General features: G+C 39.7%; 1 protein-coding gene across 5 annotated transcripts in view; it reads right to left on the bottom strand.

Annotated features, from left to right (window-relative positions):
* The window catches only part of LOC128310950 (UDP-glucuronosyltransferase 3A2-like), a 60,938-nt gene that overhangs the window by 34,366 nt on the left and 2,576 nt on the right, over nt 1–23,996 (bottom strand). The window contains exons 1-3 of one of the 5 annotated variants that reach the window (XM_053201492.1): nt 12,344–12,392; nt 8,969–9,080; nt 2,723–2,824 (exon numbers count right to left, since the gene is read on the bottom strand). In XM_053201492.1, coding sequence (XP_053057467.1) covers nt 2,723–2,756 — 34 coding nt within the window. In that variant the 5' untranslated portion in view covers nt 2,757–2,824; nt 8,969–9,080; nt 12,344–12,392. Of the gene's footprint in view, nt 1–2,722; nt 2,825–8,968; nt 9,081–12,343; nt 12,623–23,996 lie in introns of those variants that run through there. The other 4 variants (XM_053201499.1, XM_053201489.1, XM_015076901.3 and 1 more) reach the window with 4 other exon arrangements.

The raw sequence follows: 23,996 nt of genomic DNA, 5'->3' as shown, positions 1-23,996 counted from the left end.
CAATAAACTAAAATATAACACTAGATAATTATGATTCCCCTGATATAAAATCTACATGATGTAATCTAACACATAGGGACATATTAGGGATTGACTGGCAATGGGAATAGAAAGGTGGGAGGCCCCAGAGGGGAGATTGCAAAAGGGCATTAGAAATCTTCTGGTGGGGGAACAAATATATTTGTCATCTTGATTATGTTGATGGTTTCATAGGTACATGTACAAATATATCAAATAATATATTTTAAATATATCCAGTTTATTATATGCCAATATTACTTCAATAGAATGGTTTAAATAATGAATATAAGCAACTTCAGTCTGTGGCTACAAGAAACTGATAGGGCCATATGGAAATTCTTCCTTTAAACAACTAAAGAAAACCAGACCAAATATATGCTAAAATGGTTTTTTAGACGTTAGACACCAGGTGGCACAGGACATTCATGGATGGCTGGAGGAAGCTTCCAAGATACATCTCATGGAGGAAGCACCCACACCTGGCCTGGCCATCTCCCTGAGTGCAGCACAGCAGATTAGGGGAAGGACATGGCAGCTGGTATTCACAGGCCAGAATACCAGAAAACCAAAAGAGAGCTGTAGGGAAAGTTTGGGGTTGGAGTGTTCCTAAGAACAGTTCAGTTCAAACGTGAGGAAACTACCCAAGGCACAATAAAGAATGAAATAGAACAATACTCAGAGGTTTACAGAGCCTATTTTCAAGCCACTACTCAGGGCCTTGAGAGTTAATGAAGATCTAAAGGAAGTTCCCCAATCAACTAGATGAAGGTGCATTTTTACCTAACTCCTATAACTTTCTCTCTGTTGGTTCTGAAATTCAGAGGGAAAGGTGGTTGTGTTTTGTTAAACTCTATAAACCCTTGAAATGAGAAATTGACCCCACCTTGATAACAGCAGACTAAGATCCTGGGTTTTTTAGCTCCCAGGGGTAAGGTGAGCACTACTAGATAGATAAAGGGAGAAGACCTTCAGTCCATTCAAAAGTCTGAATTCCAAGACAGAGCTTCCTTGCATTAGCGATTGACACGTTCTTCTACCTCCTTACCCAAAGAAAGCAGAACCTAACTGGTTGAAAGGGATGGAATTATCTGGTCATGGCAATGTCCCTCCAGGTAGAACTTCTCATGAGTGCAAGCAAGTCCCTCAGAATCAATGATGTAACTGCACAGTCCCCCCAGAAAAAAAGAACTGTCATGTGGAGAATGTCTATGTGGTGGATAGAAAGGTATAGCAAGCTCACTTAGGAAAAGGAAAATCCTGTGTAGGCTGGCATCTTACACTTGTGACTTCAGTTATTGATCAGAACAACCCCCATGTAAGCATTAGAAATGGTTTCTACTTCAGTATTTCTGAAGTCATTTATTTAGTAAAGTTGTAAATAAAAACTCTATAAGGAAGTTATCCAAACAAGTAGTTAATACACGTTCAAAAGTTTCAATACTGAATATTGAATCAGGTCAACAAAAATAATCCAATCACGTGTTTCCTTATTTGCAGACCTCTGCAAAGGTACTGTTGTAGCGAAAAATAAATAATCCATTTCAAAACCTCCAGAATTTCCAGTAAATGGTAAATATTGCAAGAAACTCTGGACTCTTAAAACTTGGAACCAAGAATAAAACTAAGGGAACCCATGAGTCCCCTGAATTGTTGGTAGTTCTGAGTGTGGGTCTGTTTGTTGAAGAGGTAGAGGGTCTAAAGCTTTTAGCAGTTCCTCATTCCCAGAAACCACCAAAATGAAATGATCATGTGTTACAACTACCATGGTTGGCAGTCAAGGCAAATACACAATCAGACTGACAAGGCAGATACAAAGGGACATATATGGAAAAGATATTCAGTGAACAATATAGAACCCAGCCTAAAAGGTGATTACACAATAACAGTCTTAAGTTCATCTTCAGAATTCTATACTTGCTCAGACTTGATTTTCATAAAAAAATGCTTAATTTGGATTTTTTTAAGCTAAAGCTGTAGCAATTCTGAATGAGAAAATCAGAGCTTTAAGTTCCAGATCCACCCAACTCTATTATTAAATTGCTGTGTGAACTTGAACAAATCTTTGCAGTTCTCTGGGCCTCTGTGTCCTTGTCTGTCAACGGAATCGTTGACAAGATTGATGAGCTTCATCTTAGCTAAAATTCTTTGCATTCAGTGACTCATGAACTTGTGACATCACTATGCACAACTCATAGGCAGCCAGTAACTTCTCATGAATACAGGATCATCTCACTGATAGATTTTGATCCTAAGACATGAATAAAAGACATCCTTTTAAAAGCCTTCTTAAATTTCGGGCCTCAGAACAGGGTTAGAACATAACCTATGAAACAGAAAAAGCAGCTGTCCTTACATAATAGAAGCTATAAATTTGGCTGAAGACGTCTGTTCAAACAAATTAAAACCATACCACAGAGTAGTAGTTATCAAACTGATCAATAAATAATAATGTACAGAGGCCTGCCTGAGTTGAAGTGACACCTAGCTAAAGGGGTAAAACATGGAGATACAGCATGTGGAGGCCAGACGTACAGAACTTAATATGATAGTCAGCAGGTATCATAAACATACACACACACACACACGTTTTTCCCATTCTGTCAATACAACTAGACCCAGAAAGATTATGTGCTTCACAGTACTATACAAAACACATTGTCTCCCTGGGATAAAAGATTTCAATGATTACTAAAAAACATACCTGGGATTAAAAACTCTTCTCCGTAAAAAAGCATAGTGACATTATGACCATGATCTTGAAGAATCTCAGATACACGGTCCAGTAGTAGATAATGGCTTCCACCTAGGAACAACACAAAATTTCATTTTTGTAAAGCTGTGAACAGAGGCTCTGAAATTGATGTGGCAGTTGGGAAATCCATGGTAAGGGGGCAGAAAGTTGATGGGGAGCACAGGAAGATGAGTTTCTTCAGCCCCACTGTCTCACTTAAGGTAAGCCCCAGCTGAGGGCTTCCCAAATTTTGACCTGTGGTAATCCTCCATCAAAAATTTCCTTGTGGCTCATGGCCTCCATGTCAGTGTGATGAACTTCTCTGCTTAGGCCTCAAGTAGTTCCTGATCCTAGCGACATGCTCATTTTAGCCAGGCCTTGTGGAGATACCATGTCCTGAAGAAATAACTGTACTGGTGAAAATTAGGCACACTGCTGTAAATGGAAGTAGGAAGGGTTCCTATTGGATAATCAGTCAGCACTCTTTATGGAATCATTCTCCATGTAAATTCATGTTAGAGGGGGAATTAGAAACATGGGATATTGAATATTAGTCCAAGAAATAGTCATTAAAGCAGAAGGAGTTAGATCCACCACTTAGAAACAAAATCATTAAGGGGCATCTGGGTGGCTCAACAGGTTAAGCGTCTGACTTCAGCTCAGGTCATGATCTCACAGCTTGTGAGTTCGAGCCCTGCATCGGGCTCTGTGCTGACAGCTCGAAGCCTGGAGCCTGGAGCCTGCATCTGATTCTGTGTCTCCCTATCTCTCTGCTCCTCCTCTGTTCACACACACACACTCTCTCTCTCTCTCTCTCTCTCTCTCTCTCTCTCTCTCTCAAAAATAAATAAACATTAAAAACTTTTAAAAAATGAAACAAAATCCTTGAGATTCAAATATATTTAGCAGGATTCCAAGTTTCCAGTTAGGCCTAAAAATTTCTGAACATGAAATTAAGGCATTCAGGATAACTGTGGTCATTAGGGAATAACTGTAAGATCCTGCACATGACAGAGTTAGGCATCACCTATCCTAAGAAAATCGTGAGATTTTAAGGCAAGAGAAGCTTACTCCTAGGGGAAGTACTGGTTCTATCTTGCAATGATTATCTAAAACTATGCACCATCAAGGAGCATTTCTCTTGGGTCTCAGAGCAGAGAATGTCCAATCAGGAAGAAAAGAATAGAATTGGCCCACGTTGGAAAGAGGGGTACTTTGGAAGATAACGACTTTGTAGTGATTAGGTCAGCAGAGTGGGATGTATGACTACAGTAATGGTGTGTCTGTGGGAATTACTCTAATTTTTAATTTGTGTTTGTGTTTCCTGAGGTAACACAGATTACATAAAATACAAACCCTTACCCTCTCAGACTGCTTGCTCTAGCTTACCTTTAACCTATGCAAGAAATGGATGCAGGGAGAGGAGAGTTAAGACGGCAGAGAAGTAGGATGGCCTTGCCACTCAAACACAGCTGTATTGATGTCAGATCACTTAGAACACCCAGGAAATTGAACTGCAGAGCAGCCAAATGATCTCCACATTTGGAGGGATACAGCTTGGCAGGATTGAGGTGGATATATGTGATTTTAGGGATATACAGTGGCAGAGCATAAAGGAGAGAGAACCCCTTCTGTGGAGAGACAAAAGGGAGAGAAAGAAAAAGGGATTATGAAAGTGCAGCATGGAGTTAGGACAAGAGCAAGCTTCTCTGGACTATGGACTTGGGAGCAAGAAGTACTGAGTGTCCCAACTCTTTGTTTGCAACAGCCTTGGAATTGAAACTCAGAGTTTTCAGAAGTGTGCAACTTTATCCAGACTGGATCCCTGGCTCATGCTCCTGGCGAGGAAGCAGCCACCCCAGAGTGCATAGTGTGGTGTAGCAATCTCTGGGGTGCCCTGGGAGAGAAAAATTCTCTTCTCAGAGTACTTTGAGATGAAGGGTTTTTGTCTCCCCAAGGACAAAAGACCCTGCAGGTGCCAGCCAAAGGCCTTTCATCAGCAGTGGGGAGAGGCTTTACTCTGGAGGTGGGGAGCATTGTTGTACGGTGCTGGGTCCTTTAAGACTTCAGATTTTGAATCCAGCTGAGCGCCAAGAAGGTGCAGGAGAACTGTGGAGCAGGGCAAGCTGACTGCATTCTCTATTCTGTGAGGGCTGCCTGATAAGATAGGGTTGAGATCCCTGGTCCAGGGTTGAGAGATTGGAGTGATGTCATTTTCTCCCCAACACCAACACAGTGGGACATTGGAGAGCAACACAGTGGCTCCCAGCGGAGGCAGGACTGATTACACCTAAACCCTCCCCTCCATGCCTGGAAACTGCTTATTTACTGGAGCAAGACTAGCTGACCCATTGCAGCCAATCTCTCCTCCAGAACAGCACAGCCACAAGCCCCAGGCGCCAAAAGACAACTTTTTTTTTTCTCTCTCTTTCCTCCTTCTTCTTTTTTCTTTTTTTTCTCTTGGAATCAGGCTCATGGTTTCTGATTTTTTTGTCATTTCTTACCATATATATATATATATATATATATATACACACACACACACACATACACACACATATATATACACACACATATGTATATGTATATGTATATCAATATATCTATATATAGATAGATATACATATATAGACAGATATATTGATGTACATATACATTTGTATATGTATATGTATATGAGACTTTATTCTCTTTTTGTTTCATCTTTTCTCTTTTATTCTACTTTTTTCTTTATTTTTTCCTACTCTTTCTTTGGAATCAGGCTTATAGTTTTCTGGTTTTTTTTTTTTATTCTTTTTGGTTTTCTGTTCTCCACTTTCCTTTTTCTCTTTTTATGGGATCAGGTTTCCCCCATCCTTTTTTTCCTAGGGTTACCTCAACAAACAAATCAAAGCACACTTAGTTGAAGCAAGGAGGAGCTCTGCAAAGGATTGACCAGTGGGATAGAGCAGCCAAAACGCAACAGCAGAGTGCCTTCAACATACACCAGAAACACTTCCTGGAGTGCCAGGCCCTGGACAGTGTATGACTCCTTTTTAATATAGTAGTACTCTCAGATGCAGGACACATGACAGGCTTTTAAAAAATGCAAACGAGAGAAACTTAAGCAAAGTGACAAGCCAGAGGAATTCTCCCCATAAGAAAGGTTGAGAAGAAATCACAGCCAGAGACTTACTCAAAACAGTAATAAAAAATATATCTGAACAAAATTTAGAAAAATAGTCATAAGACTGATAGCTAGGCTTGAAGAAAAGCATAGAAGACACCAGAGAAACGCTTGCCACAGAGATCAAAGACCAAAGAACTAGTCAGGATGAATTTTAAAAATGCAATATGGAGATGCGAAATAACTAGATATAGTGACAGTGAGGATTGAAGAAGCAGAGGAGAGAATAGGTGAAATAAAATATAAAACTATGGAAAATAATAAACCTGAAAAAAAGAGGGAGAGGAAAGTACTAAACCACAGGGGAGAATTAGAGATCTAAGTGATTCCATGAAACAAAACAATATCCATATCAGAGGAGTCCCAGAAAAAGAAGAGCAAAAAGGGGCAGAAGGTTTATTTGAACAAATTATAGCTGAGCACTTCCCTAATCTGGGGGGAAAAAACAGGCATCCAAGTCCAAGAGGCACAGAGAACTCCCTTCAAAATCAACAAAAAAAAAGGTCAACCCCACGACATATCATAGTGAAACTTGCAAAATACAAAGATAAAGAGAGAATTCTGAGAGCATCTAGGGACAAAAAGTCCTTCACCTACAAAGATAGACACATAAGGTTCCACTGAAACTTGGCAGGCCAGAAGGGAATGGCAGGAAACATTTAATATGATGAATAAGAAAAATATGTAGCCAAGAATCCTTTATTCGGCAAAGCTGTCATTCAGAAAAGGAGAAATAAATAGCTTCCAAGCAAACATAAACTAAAGGAGTTTGTGACCACTAAACCAGTCCTGCAAGAAATTCTAAGAGGGACTCTGTGAGTGGAAAGCAGCAAAGACTACAAATGACCAGACAACATCACCACAAACACAAAACCACATTGTGTTATCTACAGATAACACAATGGCACTAAATTCATATCTTTCAATAATCACTCTGAATGTAAATGGTCTAAATTCCCCAATCAAATGACATAGGGTATCAGAATAGATTAAAAAAACAAGACCCATCTATATGCTGCCTACAAGAGACCCATTTTAGACCTGAGGACATCTGCAGATTGAAAGTTAGGGGATGGAGAACCATCTATCATGCTACTGGATGTCAAAAGAAAGCTGGAGTAGCCATACTTATATCAGACAAACTAGACTTTAAAACAAAGACTGTAACAAGAGATGAAGGAGGGCATTATATGATAATTAAGGGGTCTGTCCATCAAGAAAAGCTAACAATTGTAAAGATTTATGCCCCCAACTTGAAACTCCCAAATATATAAATCAATTAATCACAAACATGAGTAAACTTATTGACAATAATGCCATAATTGTAAGAGACTTTAATACTCCACTTACAACAATGGATAGATTATCTAAGCAGAAAATCTACACGGGAACAATGGTCTTGAATGACACACTGGATCAGATGGACTTAACAGATATATTCAGAACACTTCATCCTAAAGCAACAGAATACACATTCTTCTTGGGTGCATATGGAACATTCTCCAGAATAGATCACATATTGGGTGACAAATCATCCCTCAACATGTACAAAAAGATTGAGATCTTACCATGCATATTTTCAGATCATAACACTATGAAACTTGAAATCAAACACAAGAAAAAATTTGGAAAGCTCTCAAATACATTGAGGATAAAGAACATCCTGCTAAAGAATGAGTGGGTCAACCAGGAAGTTAAAGAAGAAATTTAAAAATACGTGGAAACAAATTAAAATGAAAACATGACTGTCCAGACCCTTTGAGATGCATAAAAGGCAGTCCTAAGAGGAAAATACATTGCAATTCAGGCCTATCTCAAGCAGCAAGAAAGGTCCCAAATACACAACCAAACCTTACAACTAAAGGAGTTAGAAAAGGAGCAGGAAACTAAGTTGAAATCCAGCAGAAGAAGGGAAATAATAAAGACTAGAGCAGAATAAATGACTTAGGATCCAAAAAAGAAAAAAACAAAACAAAACAGTACACCAGATCAATGAAACTAAGAGCTGTTTTTTTTTAAAAGAATAAGCAAAATTGAAAACTACCTAGACAGACTTCTCAAAAATAAAAGAGTAAGTACCCAAACAGATAAAATCACAAATGAAAGTGGAGTGATCACAACCAACACCACAGAAATACAATTATAAGAGAATACTATGGAAAATTATATGCCAACAAAACGGACAATCTGGAAGAAATGGACAAAATTCCAGACACACACTATCAAAACACAAACAGGAAGAAACAGAAAATTTAACAGGCTCATAACCAGCAAAGAAATTGAATAGATTATTAAAAATCTCCCAACAAATAAGACTCCTAGGCCAGATGACCCCCCAGGGGAATTCTACCAGGTATTTAAAGAAGAATTAATACCTATTCTCCTAAAACTGTTCCAAAAAAATAGAAATGTAAGGAAAACTTCCAAACTCATTCTATGAATCTAGCTTCACCTTGATTGCAAACCCAGACAAAGACCCCACTAAAAACAAGAATTACAGGCCAATATCCCTGATGAACATGGATGCAAAAATCTCAACAAGATATTAATTGAATTCAACAGTACATCAAAAGAATTATTCACCATGATCAGTTGTGATTCATTCCTGGGCTGCAGGTCTAGTTCAATATTCACAAATCAATCAACATGATATACCACATTAATAAAAGAAAGGATAAGGGGCCCCTCGGTGGCTCAGTCAGTTGAGCGTCCAACTTCGGCTCAGGTCATGATCTCGCGGTTTGTGGGTTTGAGCCCCACGTTGGGCTCTGTGCTGACAGCTTGGAGCCTGGAGCCTGCTTTGGATTCTGTGTCTCCCTCTCTCTCTGCCCCTCCCCTGCTTGTGCTCTGTCTCTCTCTGTCTCTCAAAAATGAATAAATGTAAAAAAATTGTTTTAATAAAAGAAAGAATAAGAATATATGATACTTTCAATAGATGCAGAAAAAAACATTTGACAAAATACATCGTCATTTCTTGATAAAACCCTCAAGAAAGAAGGGATAGAAGGAACATACCTTAATATCATAAAAGCCATATATGAAAGACCCACAACTAATATCATCCTCAGTGGGGAAAAACAGAGCTTTCCCTCTAAGATCAGGAACAAGACAGGGATGTCCACTCTCACCACTATTGTTCAACACAATACTGGAAGTCCTAGCCTTGGCAATCAGAAAACAAAAAGAAATAAAAGAAATCCAAATCAGTAAGGAAGAAGTCAATCTTTCACTCTTCAAAGATGACATGATACTCTACATGGAAAACCTGAAGACTCCACCAAAAAACTGCCAGAGCTAATACATGAATTCAGGCAAGATGCAGGATATAAAATCAATGTACAGAAATTGGTTGCATTTTTATATACTAATAATGAAGCAGCAGAAAGAGATTTCAAGGAATTGATCCCATTTACAATTGCACGAAAACCCATAAGATAGCTAGGAATGAACCTAACCAAAGAGGTGAAATATCTGTATGCATAAACCTTATGAAAGACATTGAAGAAGACACAAAGAAATGAAAAAAACATATCATGTTCATGGATTGGAAGAACAAATATTGTTAAAATGTCTATGCTATCTAAATCTACACATTCAATACAATCCCTATCAAAATAATACCGGCATTCTTCACAGAACTAAAACAAACAATTCTACAATTTGTATGGAAACACTAAAGACGCTGAATAGAGAAAGTAATGTTGAAAAAGAAAACCAAAGCTGGAGGCATCACAATCCTGGACTTTAACCTGTGTTACAAAGATGTAAACATCAAGACAGTATGGTATTGGCACAAAAACAGACACATAGATCAATGGAGTAGGATAGAGAATCCAGAAATGGATCCTCAAATATATGGCCAACTAATCTTTGACAAAGCAGGAAAGTATATCCAATGGAAAAAAGACAGTCTCTTTAACAAATGGTGCTGGGAAAACTGGCCAGCGACATGCAGAAGAATGAAACTAGACCACTTTCTTACACCACACACAAAAGTAAATTCAAAATGGATGAATGACCTAAATGTGGGACAGGAAACCATCAAACTCCTAGAGAAGAAAACAGGCAGCAAACTCTTTGATGACCTAGGGCACAGCAACTTCTTACTTGACATGTCTTCAGAGGCAAAGGAAATAAAAGCAAAAATGAACTTTTGGACCTCATCAAGATAAAAATCTTTTGAACAGCAAAGGAAACAGCCAACAAAACTAAAAGGCAACCAATGGAATTAGAGAAGATATTTGCAAATGAGATATCAGATAAAGGTTTAGTATCCAGAATTTATAAAGAACTTAACAAACTTAACACCCAAAAAAACAAATACTCCAGTGAAGAAATGGGAAGAAGACATAAAAAGACACTTTTCCAAAGAAGATATCCAGATGGCTAACAGACACATTTAAAAAATGCTCAACATCATACATCATCAGAAATACAAATCAAACCACAATGAGATACCACTCCACACCTATCAGAATGGCTAAAATTAACAACTCAGAAAACAACAGATGTTGGTGAGGATTTAGAAAAAGGGGAAGCGTTTTGCACTGTTGGTTTGAATGCTTCTCAAAAATAAATGAACAAAATAATTTTTTAAGGATATAGTAAAGCATCATTTTAAATATCCTCTGTTTAAAAAATAAAAATAAAATACAAATGAATAAAAATAGAACAAACCCATGACCCAGCAATTGCACTACTAGGAATTTATCCAAAGGATACAAAAATTCTGATTCAAAGGGGCACATGCACCCCAATGTTTATAGGAGCACTATAAATAATTTCCATAGCAAAATTATGGATAGAGCGCAAATGTACATCAACTTATACATACAAACATACATACATACATACATACATACATACATACATACATACTGGAATACTACTCAGCAATGAAAAAGAATGAAATCTTGCCATTTGCAACAACGTAGATGGAACTAGAGTGTATTATGCTAAGCAAAATAAGTCAGAAAAAGACAGTTATCATATGATTTCACTCATATGAGGAACTTGAGAAACACAACAGATGAACAAAGAGGAAAGGAAGGACAAATAAGATAAAAACAGAGAGGAAGGCAAACTATGAGAGACCATTAAATACAGAGAACAAACTGAGGGTTGTCGGAGGGGAGGTAGGTGGGGAGATGGGTTAGATGGGTGATAGGTATTAAGGAGGGAACTTGTTGGATTGAGCACTGGGTGTCATATGTTACAAATGAATCACTGGGTTCTACTACTGAAGCCAAGACCACACCGTATGTTAACTAACTTGAAAGAAAGAAAGAAAGAAAGAAAGAAAGAAAGAAAGAAAGAAAGAAAGAAAGAAAGGAGGAAGGGAGGGAGGGAGGGAGGGAGGGAGGGAGGGAGGGAGGGAGGAAAGAAAGAAAGAAAGAAAGAAGAAAGAAAGAAAGAAAGAAAGAAAGAAAGAAAGAAACAGAGGAAGGAAGGAAGGAAGGAAGGAAGGAAGGAAGGAAGGAAGGAAGGAAGGAAGGAAGGAGAAAGGAAGGAAGGAAGGAGAAAGGAAGGAAGGAAGGAGGAAGGAAGGAAGGAAGGAAGGAAGGAAGGAAGGAAGGAAGGAAGGAAGGAAGGAAAGATGGATGGAAGGAAGGAATGGATGCATGAGAAAAGGCTTCCTGCAGAGACAGCCATTCCTGAAGGTGTTGGTGAGCCCAGTGTATTCTGGGGCAGAGGCAGGGGCAGGGCAGATCCCCTAGCCTGTCAGAATGGATCCAAAAAAGTCTTCAGGAAACTCCATCTTCTGAAACCTTCTTCCTAATAAATGTTCCTTTTCCCCTTCTGTTCCCTTTGGGACAAAATAAAGACATTACAACTGGGTTCACACAAAATTAACTGCTTCACAGTCCTTCAACACCTTCCAGCAGTAAGGGCAAAAGAGAGAGGGGCACGGAGAACTTGATCATCCAGGGCCCCCTCCACTGCCCAGGCAGTTCTCCAGGTTTCCCATTAATGAAACATGCCCAGTTAGTGCTGCTGCCCCCAGGAGCCCCTGTCCTTAGCCTCCAAGAGCATGAAACTGATTTCACTTTCCACTTTCTACTGTCCCACACTTTTAGCATGTGCCTCTGAAAGTCCCTGCCATGCCCTGTGGTGGGCAGCTCATGATTTCTAGCTCAGCACTGGCTCTACATTCTGGCCCCAGGAATGCAGAATGTGAAGCAGCTCCAGAGCAAATACAAAGAGAGGAAAGGAAACTGCTGGTATACCAAAACTAACTTCCCCATCCCAGCAGTAGGGATCCCATTCTACCGCACAGACCTCTCACGCCTCTCCCTCCTCTGGCCTGGGATCCTAGCCCTCTCTAGAACACCACATGGAATGATCCTCTGACCTAAGGCTGTGACTGAGCCCTGGCACAGGGGCCTGGGATGGGCCCCTTTCTGATTCTCCAGCTAAACACTCACCCAGTGCAAAAGAAGTCAGAATTTTCGCAGCATCAGAGAGCAGGAACCCAGGCAAAAACAAGCCAGCTAGCAGTAGCGCCTGCTGCCCCACCATGCTCGCTCCTGTCCCAACTGCAGATTCCAGCCTGGTGCCCAGAGCCCTATGCTCTGTGCCTCTGTGTCCTGCACAGTGACCTGTGTGCGTGCCCTGGGACACACGCTGCCCTGGCTGCCAAGGAAATGCGCTGGCAGGCAGCTTGGGAAGAGGTGAGAGGTGGATCCTGCCTGCCTTCTCTTCTGTTTGTCACTTCTGGCCCCTCTGCTCCGCCTCCTGGGTGCTTGCTCCACAGGCTATTAGGTCCTCACCCTCCCTAAGCTAAGGCAGCAGGAAGGAGGGGTTAGTGAGCTCTCCTTAACCCCTCTCTGTCCCTGTAATCACCACACTCTCCCCAGAGAAGATACTCTGAACCAGGAATGATAGAGACCTTAGGATGTCACTTCCAAGTGAGCTCCACCTCCAGGTGACTCAGACCCTTCTCCGTTTTAGTGACCTTTCCCCAAATGTTCCCACCTCCTAACTGCACTACTGACCTCATACTGTCATCCCCGTGCCCCATTTCCCCAGGTACCTGCTTAAAATCTCCGCGAGTCTTCCAATCTCAAGATCCCAGAAGCTGATTCCAAGAAGAAAATGACCTACACTACTGCTCAGGGAGTTTCTTTGGAAAGTACCTACTGGTGAAAGTGCTAGGGTCCCCTACGTGTTAAATACCCCTGGAGGGCCAGGTCTTGACCTGAAGGACTGAACCTCTAAGGCTAAGTCTGTAATTCTGAATGGGCATGACAAAATAGGACTCGGTAGTGGGCACCAAGAAGTTCTATTCTTCTAAGTGTTTGAAATTTCTCATTAGAAACGTGTTAAAACTCTCCCAACCTATTACTCCACTTTCCCCTCATACTATATGATTACATGCATGCACATTCACAATTTTCATCTGTTCAAGTAGCATATCTTCCCAGTGAAAACATTAATCTGCATTAGGGAGACACCATTTAATATTAATGTAATCACATTACTTTGTCTACAATCCTTATTTCAATCCCTCCAGTTGTGCACACAGTATCCTATGTTGTGACAGGAATTCTCTGGTGCAGGAGCCAATTCAGGATCACACATTGCATTTAGTTATCATGTGTATTTCATCTCCTTTAGTAAGGACTGGCTTCTCAACCCTTCTTTTTCTTTCATGTGATTGATATTTTAAGAGTACCAGCTGTTTATTTTCTATGATGGATCCCCAGTTGGGTTTGTTTGATGTTTTCTCAGAATACTTCAGGTTACTAGGGAGTTTGGTGGGAATACTACAAACGTGGTGTTGATTCCATCTCAGTGAATCTCAATGCGAAGCACATGATATTATTAGATGGTCCTCTATCATTAGAGATGATAACTCTATCCCTTATTTAAGGTGGTGTTCATCAAGCTGGTATTTTTTTTACCCTATAATTAGGAAATCAGATTTGGGGAGACATTTTGAAACTGTGTAAATATTCTGTTCCTATCAAATTTCACTCACTCATTTTATCAACTGTTTTGTTTCTTACTTAAAGCAATTGTAGCTGTCACGGTGGCCAATTAGTGATTTTTAACTGCACTTTTTTTTGTTTTTGTTTTTTCCATGTGGCATTGTATTGTTACAAAACCTTTTCCTTTGTCCCTATCCACCTATCATCTATCTATTTTCTATCTGTATCAATCTATTATCATTATTTATTCATCTCTCTGTATTTATTCAGTGGGGTATTATCTCTTCCTATTATCATGTATTGGGTTGCTGCTGTTGAAACTCAACCATTTTGGAGCTTTTCCTTTCTTGCTTGCACACAATTTCCAGACTCCACTCGAACTTTTTTTGTTTCTGTCTTCAAATCTTCCATTTCTCAAAGACACCTAATGGTATTTTAAAAAATAGGTGTGGTTTGCAGAAGTGCTCATTGCTAATGAAGCACTGTTGTTCATAAATCCTTTTCAGTGGACAGTTATGAAATATATAGATACAGGATGGATATAAATATTACATATCTATATCACTATGTTTACATATAATTTGTGGGAAAATATGAATCCATACTGATAATACCTTCAATTCCAGCACCACCACAGAGGTGATTTTCATCTCCTCCATTTCCACATTAGTAACTCCCCTTCTAAATTTAAGAAATCTACTTTCAAAATCCTTGGTATATTTACACATCTGCTCAATTATACTGAAAAAATGTTACCATGTACTAATCCACGAACTGTGAATATCAGTTCTACCCAATAGACTACTCAAACAATAGGTTAGCCTAAAAGTAGATTTTTGAAGTTCATTTTTTCTTTAGATTGATGAGACATATATTCAAAGTACTGTGTTCAAAATGCAGTTGTGTTCCCTCATTTTTTTTTGGTACAGTGCAATTATGTTACACGTTTGAAAATATTTTTAATTCGTTTCTGTTTGTATTCTATTTCAGAGTTTTCTCCATTTTTTTTGTTATAAATAGAATTTTGTCATGAAAAATAATAACATGCCTACAAAGACCAAACTATGTAAACACAGAAATCTACAGACATGCCATTTGTTTCCTTGACCTTCACACTATTCAAAAACAGCTTTATAGATAATCTATCACACGATTCTGATTTTTCATCCCTCTGCTTCTTTTTGCAACAGTATGCATATATAATTATATTTTTATTCTCTCCCTTTTTCTCTTTACTTAAAAATAAAAGTGAGCTTACTATATTTGTCTTTAGACTATTTTCTTTCTTACTTAACAGATTAGAATTCAGCTAACATTAGTCTAAAATTGTCTTGTTCGTTGTAGTTTATAGGTATCTATGATCCCAATGTGTCCATGTACCAAGCTTCCTTCCTCAATTTTGATAGATTTTTTAAATGTTAGGAATAGGATTCGTCTTTCTGTGATGAAAATTATGAATACATTTATCCCACTTTTTCAATGGTATTTTTCTACTTGTGGTAATTTAGCTGTGTAAAAACATTTTACTATTGGCAAATTAGTTAGATTAGTTAACTTTTCTTTGTTACTTCAGTATATTTAAGTATATTTAGAAAGTCATTCCAAATACACAGGTCAAGGTCATTCCATAGTAAGTACATATACATACCTCATTTTTCAACTCAGTATGCTGTCATTTTTTTATATTAAATATCTAATGTATTTAGAGTTTACTTTTAGATATGGTGTGAGATATGGATCAAATATTGTCTCTCTTCTAAAAGATTATCCTGTCATCTCAGCATTATTTGTTTGAACCACCATGCCATGTGCTATAAGCACAAGATAAATGGAACCCAGTCCCTGATCGTTAGGGTCTTATAGTTTCTAAATTGAGAGATATACATGTTAATAAGTAATTTCAACATACTAGGAAAAATGCTTCGAAAGAGAATACACAGTGAGCTCTGTTGTGAGGGTCAAAGTCAAGTACAGCCACACTAATGTGAACACAATAAAGTTTGGTAGGAAGAACATATAGAAGCTTTTTCTCCCAACAAGAGCAGAATAGCATTTCTGAGAGAGGACACAGTGTGGTCACTGATACAGAAGTACAGCACAGCACAATGTGTTGGGGTTGGTGTGACAAAGATTCCCTCCTTCACCAAATTTAGTCAGGATCCTCTGAATCCTCTTCTAGACTAGGGTTCCACCCTGGCCTGCTGCCTTGCCCTTGGTCTGCTGAACCCACTTTCAGCTTAGAATCTGCATCTTCCAAACTGCCCAGCATGATGCATTTTGACAAATATGAAAGCAGTCAGTGTTGGCTGAATCAAATTGTTGAACTGGGTAAAATGCATTCATCTTAAGGACATTCAAAATATGAAATCTGCTTTTAAGAAATAGCTAGTTCTTTGAGCTAAGTAGAAAGAAGTTTGCTTAAGACAACAAGTAATTCCATTTACCTACTTTTGCATAGATAATTGGTTGACACTTAAACAAATAACCATCTCACAGCGCCTGCAATTAGGATATGATAAACCAATCAACAGAAGATTGACATGGGGGAAAAATCACATCCATAGAGCATTTAGTGTACCTAGTCACACAAAGAATCAATATGTGATCGTGGTTGGTGGTAATGGTAGAAACACGTAAATGGAAGAATCACTACATAATGAAAGGAAACATAAATGACAGATTGAACTTCATTTTGACATTCTAACACATACCTCCAAATATATGCATTTTAGATGTAGATCCTGAATATGTGTCATGTTCCATGCCCATGAAAGACCAACAAATTAAATATTTTGCCCATGTTTATTATTTTTTTATGTTTTATATTGTAATTATGTAAAGCCCAGGTCCCACTCACAAAATAAATTGGATTAGGTCTGAATATGTGAAATTGATCCCTTGTCCTCTGATTCTTCAGAAAGTAAACCAAATTCTCATGCATGCATATCTCCTCCTTCATCAAAACTGTACTAGCTCTACTATTTTGGAAATTACCAAAATGTGTTTGCATTTACAATTATATTTAAATGTAATAATACATTTTCAGGTAAACAATACAAAACACTTAAAAACATCTCACACGTATAGATTTTCAAATCAATTTTAAAGTATAATTTGTAGAGACCTGGGGAAGATGGCGGCGTAGGAGGATGCTGGGCTGACCGCGCATCATGCTGATCACTTAGATTCCACCTACACCTGCCTAAATAACCCAGAAAATCACCAGAAGACTAGCAGAACGGAGTCTCTGGAGCCAAGCGCAGACGAGAGGCCCACAGAAGAGGGTAGGAAGGGTGGAGAGGCAGTGTGCACTACACTGACTGGCATGAGGGAGCCAGGGCGGCGGGGCAGCCTGCCAGCAAAGTAGAGCCCCTGAGTCAGGCTGGCAAAGTGGAGGGGCCTGATGGAGTGTGTACTGACAGCAAGCGGGACTTAACATCTGAAAGGTTATAAGCTAACAGCTTTGCTCAGAGAACAGGAGGGCTGGAGGACAATGGGAGGGAGAGTTGTTGAGCCCCCGATGACAGAGCTCAGCTTGGTGGGGAACAAAGGCGCTCGCCAGCACCATCTCCCTCGCCCATCCCTCAGCCACAATCCCAAAAGGAACCAGTTCCTGCCAAAGAACATGCTGGCACTGCGCAAACACCAAACGCTGTGCTTCTGCGGATCCATGCTTCCAGCGGGTCTAACTCCCTCCCGGTGCCCCAGGGCCCGTCCCCAAGCGGATCACTGAAGGATAAGCAAGCTGAGCCTGCCCCTCCCGCCCCTGTACACCTTGCTGATCCACCCCAGCTACTATGCCAGATCCCATAGAAGCAGCACCACAAGCCTGGCAGTGTGCAAGTAGCCCAGACGGGCCACGCCAACCCACAGTGAATCCCGCCCCTAGGAGAGGGGAAGAGAAGGCACACACCAGTCTGACTGTGGCCCCAGCGGTGGGCTGGGGGCAGATATCAGGTCTGACTGTGGCTCCGCCCACCAACGCAAGTTATTCAAGACAGCACAGGGGAAGTGCTGCAGTTCCGCATCACTCCAGGGACTATCCAAAATGATGAAACGGAAGAATTCCCCTCAAAAAAAGTCCAGAAAATAACAACAGCTAATGAACTGATCAAAAACGATTTAAACAACATAAAGTGAATTTAGAATAATAGTCATAAAATTAATCACTGGGCTTGAAAACAGTATAGAGGACAGCAGAGAATCTTTTGCTACAGAGATCAAGGGACTAAGGAACAGCCAGGAGGAGCTAAAAAATGCTATTAACGAGCTGCAAAATAAAATGGAGATGACCACAGCTTGGACTGAAGAGGCAGAGGAGAGAATAGGTGAACTAGAAGATAAAGTTATGGAAAAAGAAGAAGCTGAGAAAAAGAGAGATAAAAAAATCCAGGAGTATGAGGGGAAAATTAGAGAACTAAGTGATGCACTAAAGAGAAATAATCTACGCATAATTGGTATTCCAGAGGAGGAAGAGAGAGGGAGAGGTGCTGAAGGTATACTTGAAGAAATCATAGCTGAGAACTTCCCAGATCTGGGGAAGGAGAAAGGCATTGAAATCCAAGAGGCACAGAGAACTCCCTTCAGATGTAACTTGAATCGATCTTCTGCATGACGTATCATAGTGAAACTGGCAAAATACGAGGATAAAGAGAAAATTCTGAAAGCAGCTAGGGATAAACGTGCTCTAACATATAAAGGGAGACCTATAAGACTCGTGACCGATCTCTCTACTGCAAGTTGGCAGGCCAGAAAGGAAAGGCAGGAGATCTTCAATGTGATGAACAGAAAAAATATGCAGCCGAGAATCCTTTATCCAGCAAGTCTGTCATTTAGAATAGAAGGAGAGATAAAGGTCTTCCCAAACAAACAAAAACTGAAGGAATTCGTCACCACTAAACCAGCCCTACAAGAGATCCTAAGGAGGATCCTGTGAGACAAAGTACCAGAGACATCGCTATAAGCATGAAACCTACAGACATCACAATGACTCTAAACCCATATCTTCCTATAATAACACTGAATGTAAATGGACTAAATGCACCAAGCAAAAGACATGGGTATCAGAATGGATACAAAAACAAGACCCATCTATTTGCTGTCTACAAGAGACTCATTTTAGCCCTGAGGACACCTTCAGATTGAGAGTGAGGGGATGGAGAACTATTTATCATGCCACTGGAAGTCAAAAGAGTGCTGGAGTAGCCATACTTATATCAGACAAACTAGACTTTAAATTAAAGGCTGTAACAAGAGGTGAAGAAGGGCATTATATAATAATCACAGGATCTATCCATCAGGAAGAGCTAACAATTATAAATATCTATGCGTTGAATACGGGTGCCCCCAAATATATAAAACAATTACTCACAAACATAAGCAACCTTATTGATAAGAATTGCAGGGGACTTTAACACTCCACTTACAGAAATGGATAGATCATCTAGACACACGGTCAATAAAGAAACAAGGACCCTGAATGATGCATTGGATCAGATGCACTTGACAGATATATTTAGAACTCTGCATCCCAAAGCAACAGAATATACTTTCTTCTCGAGTGCACATGGAACATTCTCCAAGATAGATCACATACTGGGTCACAAAACAACGCTTCATAAGTATACAAGAATTGAAATTATACCATGCATACTTTCAGACCACAAAGCTATGAAGCTTGAAATCAACCACAGGAAAAAGTCTGGAAAACCTCCAAAAGCATGGAGGTTAAAGAACACCCTACTAAAGAATGAGTGGGTCAACTAGGCAATTACAGAAGAAATTTAAAAATATATGGAAACAAACGAAAATGAAAAAAAAAACAATCCAAACACTTTGGGATGCAGCAAAGGCAGTCCTGAGAGGAAAATACATTGCAATCCAGGCCTATCTCAAGAAACAAGAAAAATCCCAAATACAAAATCTAACAGCACACCTAAAGGAAATAGAGCAGAACAGCAAAGACAGCCTAAACCCAGCAGAAGAAGAGAAATAATAAAGATCAGAGCAGAAATAAACAATATAGAATCTAAAAAAACTGTAGAGCAGATCAACGAAACCAAGAGTTGGTTTGTTGAAAAAATAAACAAAATTGATAAACCTCTAGCCAGGCTTCTCAAAAAGAAAAGGGAGAGGACCCAAATAGATAAAATCATGAATGAAAATGGAATTATTACAACCAATCCTTCAGAGATACAAACAATTATCAAGGAATACTATGAAAAACTATATGCCTACAAACTGGACTACCTGGAAGCAATGGACAAATTCCTAAACACCCACACTCTTCCAAAACTCAATCAGGAGGAAATAGAAAGCTTGAACAGACCCATAACCAGCGAAGAAATTGAATCAGTCATCAAAAATCTCCCAACAAATAAGAGTCCAGGACCAGATGGCTTCCCAGGGCAGTTCTACCAGACATTTAAAGCAGAGATAATACCTATCCTTCTCAAGCTATTGCAAAAAATAGAAAGGGAAGGAAAACTTCCAGACTCATTCTGTGAAGCCAGTATTACTTTGATTCCTAAACCAGACAGAGACCCAGTAAAAAAAGAGAACTACAGGCCAATATCCCTGATGAATATGGATGCAAAATTTCTCAATAAGATACTAGCAAATCGAATTCAACAGCTTATAAAAAGAATTATTCACCATGATCAAGTGGGATTCATTCCTGGGATGCAGGGCTGGTTCAACATTCGCAAATCAATCAACATGATACATCACATTAATAAAAGTAAAGATAAGAATCATATGATCCTGTCAATCGATGCAGAAAAGGCAGTTGACAAAATTCAGCAAACTTTCTTAATAAAAACCCTCGAGAAAGTCGGGATAGAAGGAACATACGTAAAGATCATAAAAGCCATTTATGAAAAGCCCACAGCTAACATCATCCTCAATGGGGAAAAACTGAGAGCTTTTTCCCTGAGATCAGGAACGCGACAGGGATGTCCACTCTCACCGCTGTTGTTTAACATAGTGTTGGAAGTGCTAGCATCAGCAATCAGACAACAAAAGGAAATCAAAGGCATCAAAATTGGCAAAGATGAAGTCAAGCTTTCACTTTTTGCAGATGACATGATATTATACATGGAAAATCCGATAGACTCCACCAAAAGTCTGCTGGAACTGATACATGAATTCAGCAAAGTTGCAGGATACAAAATCAATGTACAGAAATCGGTTCCATTCTTATACACTAACAATAAAGCAACAGAAAGACAAATAAAGAAACTGATCCCATTCACAATTGCACGAAGAAGCATAAAATACCTAGGAATAAATCTAACCAAAGATGTACAAGACCTGTATGTGAAAACTATAAAAAGCTTATGAAGGAAATTGAAGAAGATATAAAGAAGTGGAAAAACATTCCGTGCTCATGGATTGGAAGAATAAATATTGTCAAAATGTCAATACTACCCAAAGCTATCTACACATTCAATGCAATCCCAAACAAAATTGTACCAGCATTCTTCTCAAAACTAGAACAAGCAATCCTAAAATTCATATAGAACCACAAAAGGCCCCGAATAGCCAAAGTAATTTTGAAGAAGAAGACCAAAGCAGGAGGTATCACAATCCCAGACTTTAGCCTCGACTACAAAGCTGTAATCATCAAGACAGTATGGTATTGGCACAAAAACAGACACATAGACCAATGGAATAGAATAGAAACCCCAGAACTAGACCCACAAACGTATGGCCAACTAATCTTTGACAAAGCAGGAAAGAACATCCAATGGAAAAAAGACAGTCTCTTTAACAAATGGTGCTGGGAGAACTGGACAGCAACATGCAGAAGGTTGAAACTAGACCACTTTCTCACACCATTCACAAAAATAAACTCAAAATGGATAAAGGACCTGAATGTGAGACAGGAAACCATCAAAACCCTAGAGGAGAAAGCAGGAAAACACCTCTCTGACCTCAGCTGTAGCAATTTCTTACTTGACACATCCCCAAAGGCAAGGGAATTAAAAGCAAAAATGAACTACTGGGACCTTATGAAGATAAAAAGCTTCTGCACAGCAAAGGAAACAACCAACAAAACTAAAAGGCAACCAATGGAATGGGAAAAGATATTTGCAAATGACATATTGGACAAAGGGCTAGTATCCAAAATCTATAAAGAGCTCACCAAACTCCACGCCCGAAAAACAAATAATCCAGTGAAGAAATGGGCAGAAAACATGAATAGACACTTCTCTAAAGAAGACATCCGGATGGCCAACAGGCACATGAAAAGATGCTCAATGTCGCTCCTCATCAGGGAAATACAAATCAAAACCACACTCAGATATCACCTGACGCCAGTCAGAGTGGCCAAAATGAACAAATCAGGAGACACTAGATGCTGGAGAGGATGTGGAGCAATGGGAACCCTCTTGCACTATTGGTGGGAATGCAAACTGGTACAGCCACTCTGGAAAACAGTGTGGAGGTTCCTCAAAAAGTTAAAAAATAGACCTACCCTATGACCCAGCAATAGCACAGCTAGGAATTTACCCAAGGGATACAGGAGTACTGATGCATAGGGGCACTTGTACCCCAATGTTTGTAGCAGCACTCTCAACAATAGCCAAATTATGGAAAGAGCCTAAATGTCCATCAACTGATGAATGGATAAAGAAATTGTGGTTTATATACACAATGGAGTAATGCATGGCAATGAGAAAGAATGAAATCTGGCCCTTTGTAGCAACGTGGATGGAACTGGAGAGTGTGATGCTAAGTGAAATAAGCCATACAGAGAAAGACAGATACCATATGTTTTCACTCTTATGTGGATCCTGAGAAACTTAACAGAAACCCATGGGGGAGGGGAAGGAAAAAAAAAGAGGTTAGAGTGGGAGAGAGCCAAAGCATAAGAGACTCTTAAAAACTGAGAACAATCTGAGGGTTGATGGGGGATGGGAGGGAGGGGAGGGTGGGTGATGGGTATTGAGGAGGGCACCTGTTGGGATGAGCACTGGGTGTTGTATGGAAACTAATTTGACAATGAATTTCATATATTGGGGGAAAAAAAAACCTGGGTGGTTTAGGCACACTTTTTCTGGTATATGTTTCCAGGAACTGAATGTAATTCCCAAGGGATTTCCACATAGAGGGATATTCTCTGCCACATTATGGTGGCAGATGGATGCTCTCTAAGTCAACAAAGTCTTGGGAATGGCTATAGTCACTGGACCTGAGGCCCAAGAGCCTCACGTGAAGGTCCAGCTTCCCTTCTAGAGGTCTCCATGACTACATATTCAGAAGTGGGAAACTTGAAAAGAGAATTGTGGGAAGTGAAAAACACAGCATCATGTGTGGCCAAAGACAGCTTCCTGGTCTGAGCAGCAAAGGAGGTGCTCTCCCAGGACAGACTCAGGACAGAGACCACGAGTGGAGTCCTGGGAGAGCCACCCCTGCCTAACTGCTGGACAGAGGCCAGGCTTCCTGAACTGGGAAGTGAGGTGAGAAGGAGATACAAGAGGAAAACTCATAATGGAAGAACTGGCCACTATGTTGTGTCATATCATGAAATTTAAATTAAGAAAGGGCAGAGAGACTGACAAGTGTCCAAACAGCAATGATGAGTAAACATGGCCCTGTGCTAAGGACAGGGAGTGGGGAGGAAGGTGGGCTGCCTGCTAAAGGTTTGGGTCTGAGTGAGGAGTCCATTGATGAGGGGCAAGTCAAGAAGCCAAGATCAAATTCACAGGCACAGAAAGTAGAACAGGGATTGATGGAGATTCGGGTGGAGGGGGGCAGATATATGAGGAATCATTGTTTGATCAGCGTGGAGTTAGTTTACTCTGGAATGATGAAAACTGTTCTGGAATGAGTGGTAGAGATGTTTGCAGCGTAATGACAATGGCTAAATGCCACTGACTGCATACTTAATGGTAAAAATGGCAAATTTTATATAATGGATATTTTACCACAATTTAAAGGAGAATCCCAAGAATCCTTCACAAGAATCTTTTTTAATTTTTTAATTTACATTTATTTTTGATAGATACAGAGCACAAGTGGGGGAGGGGCAGAGATAGAAGGAGACATAGAATCCGAAGCAGTCTCCAGGCTCTAAGCTGTCAGCACAGAACCCAAAGTGAGGCTCGAACTCACAAACTGCAAGATCATGACCTGAGCTGAA

Source organism: Acinonyx jubatus, chromosome A1 (genome assembly GCF_027475565.1).
Source record: "Acinonyx jubatus isolate Ajub_Pintada_27869175 chromosome A1, VMU_Ajub_asm_v1.0, whole genome shotgun sequence".
Classification (NCBI taxonomy): domain Eukaryota; kingdom Metazoa; phylum Chordata; class Mammalia; order Carnivora; family Felidae; genus Acinonyx; species Acinonyx jubatus.
Note: the sequence above shows the minus strand (reverse complement) of the source record. Positions and strands in the feature narration are given on the sequence as shown.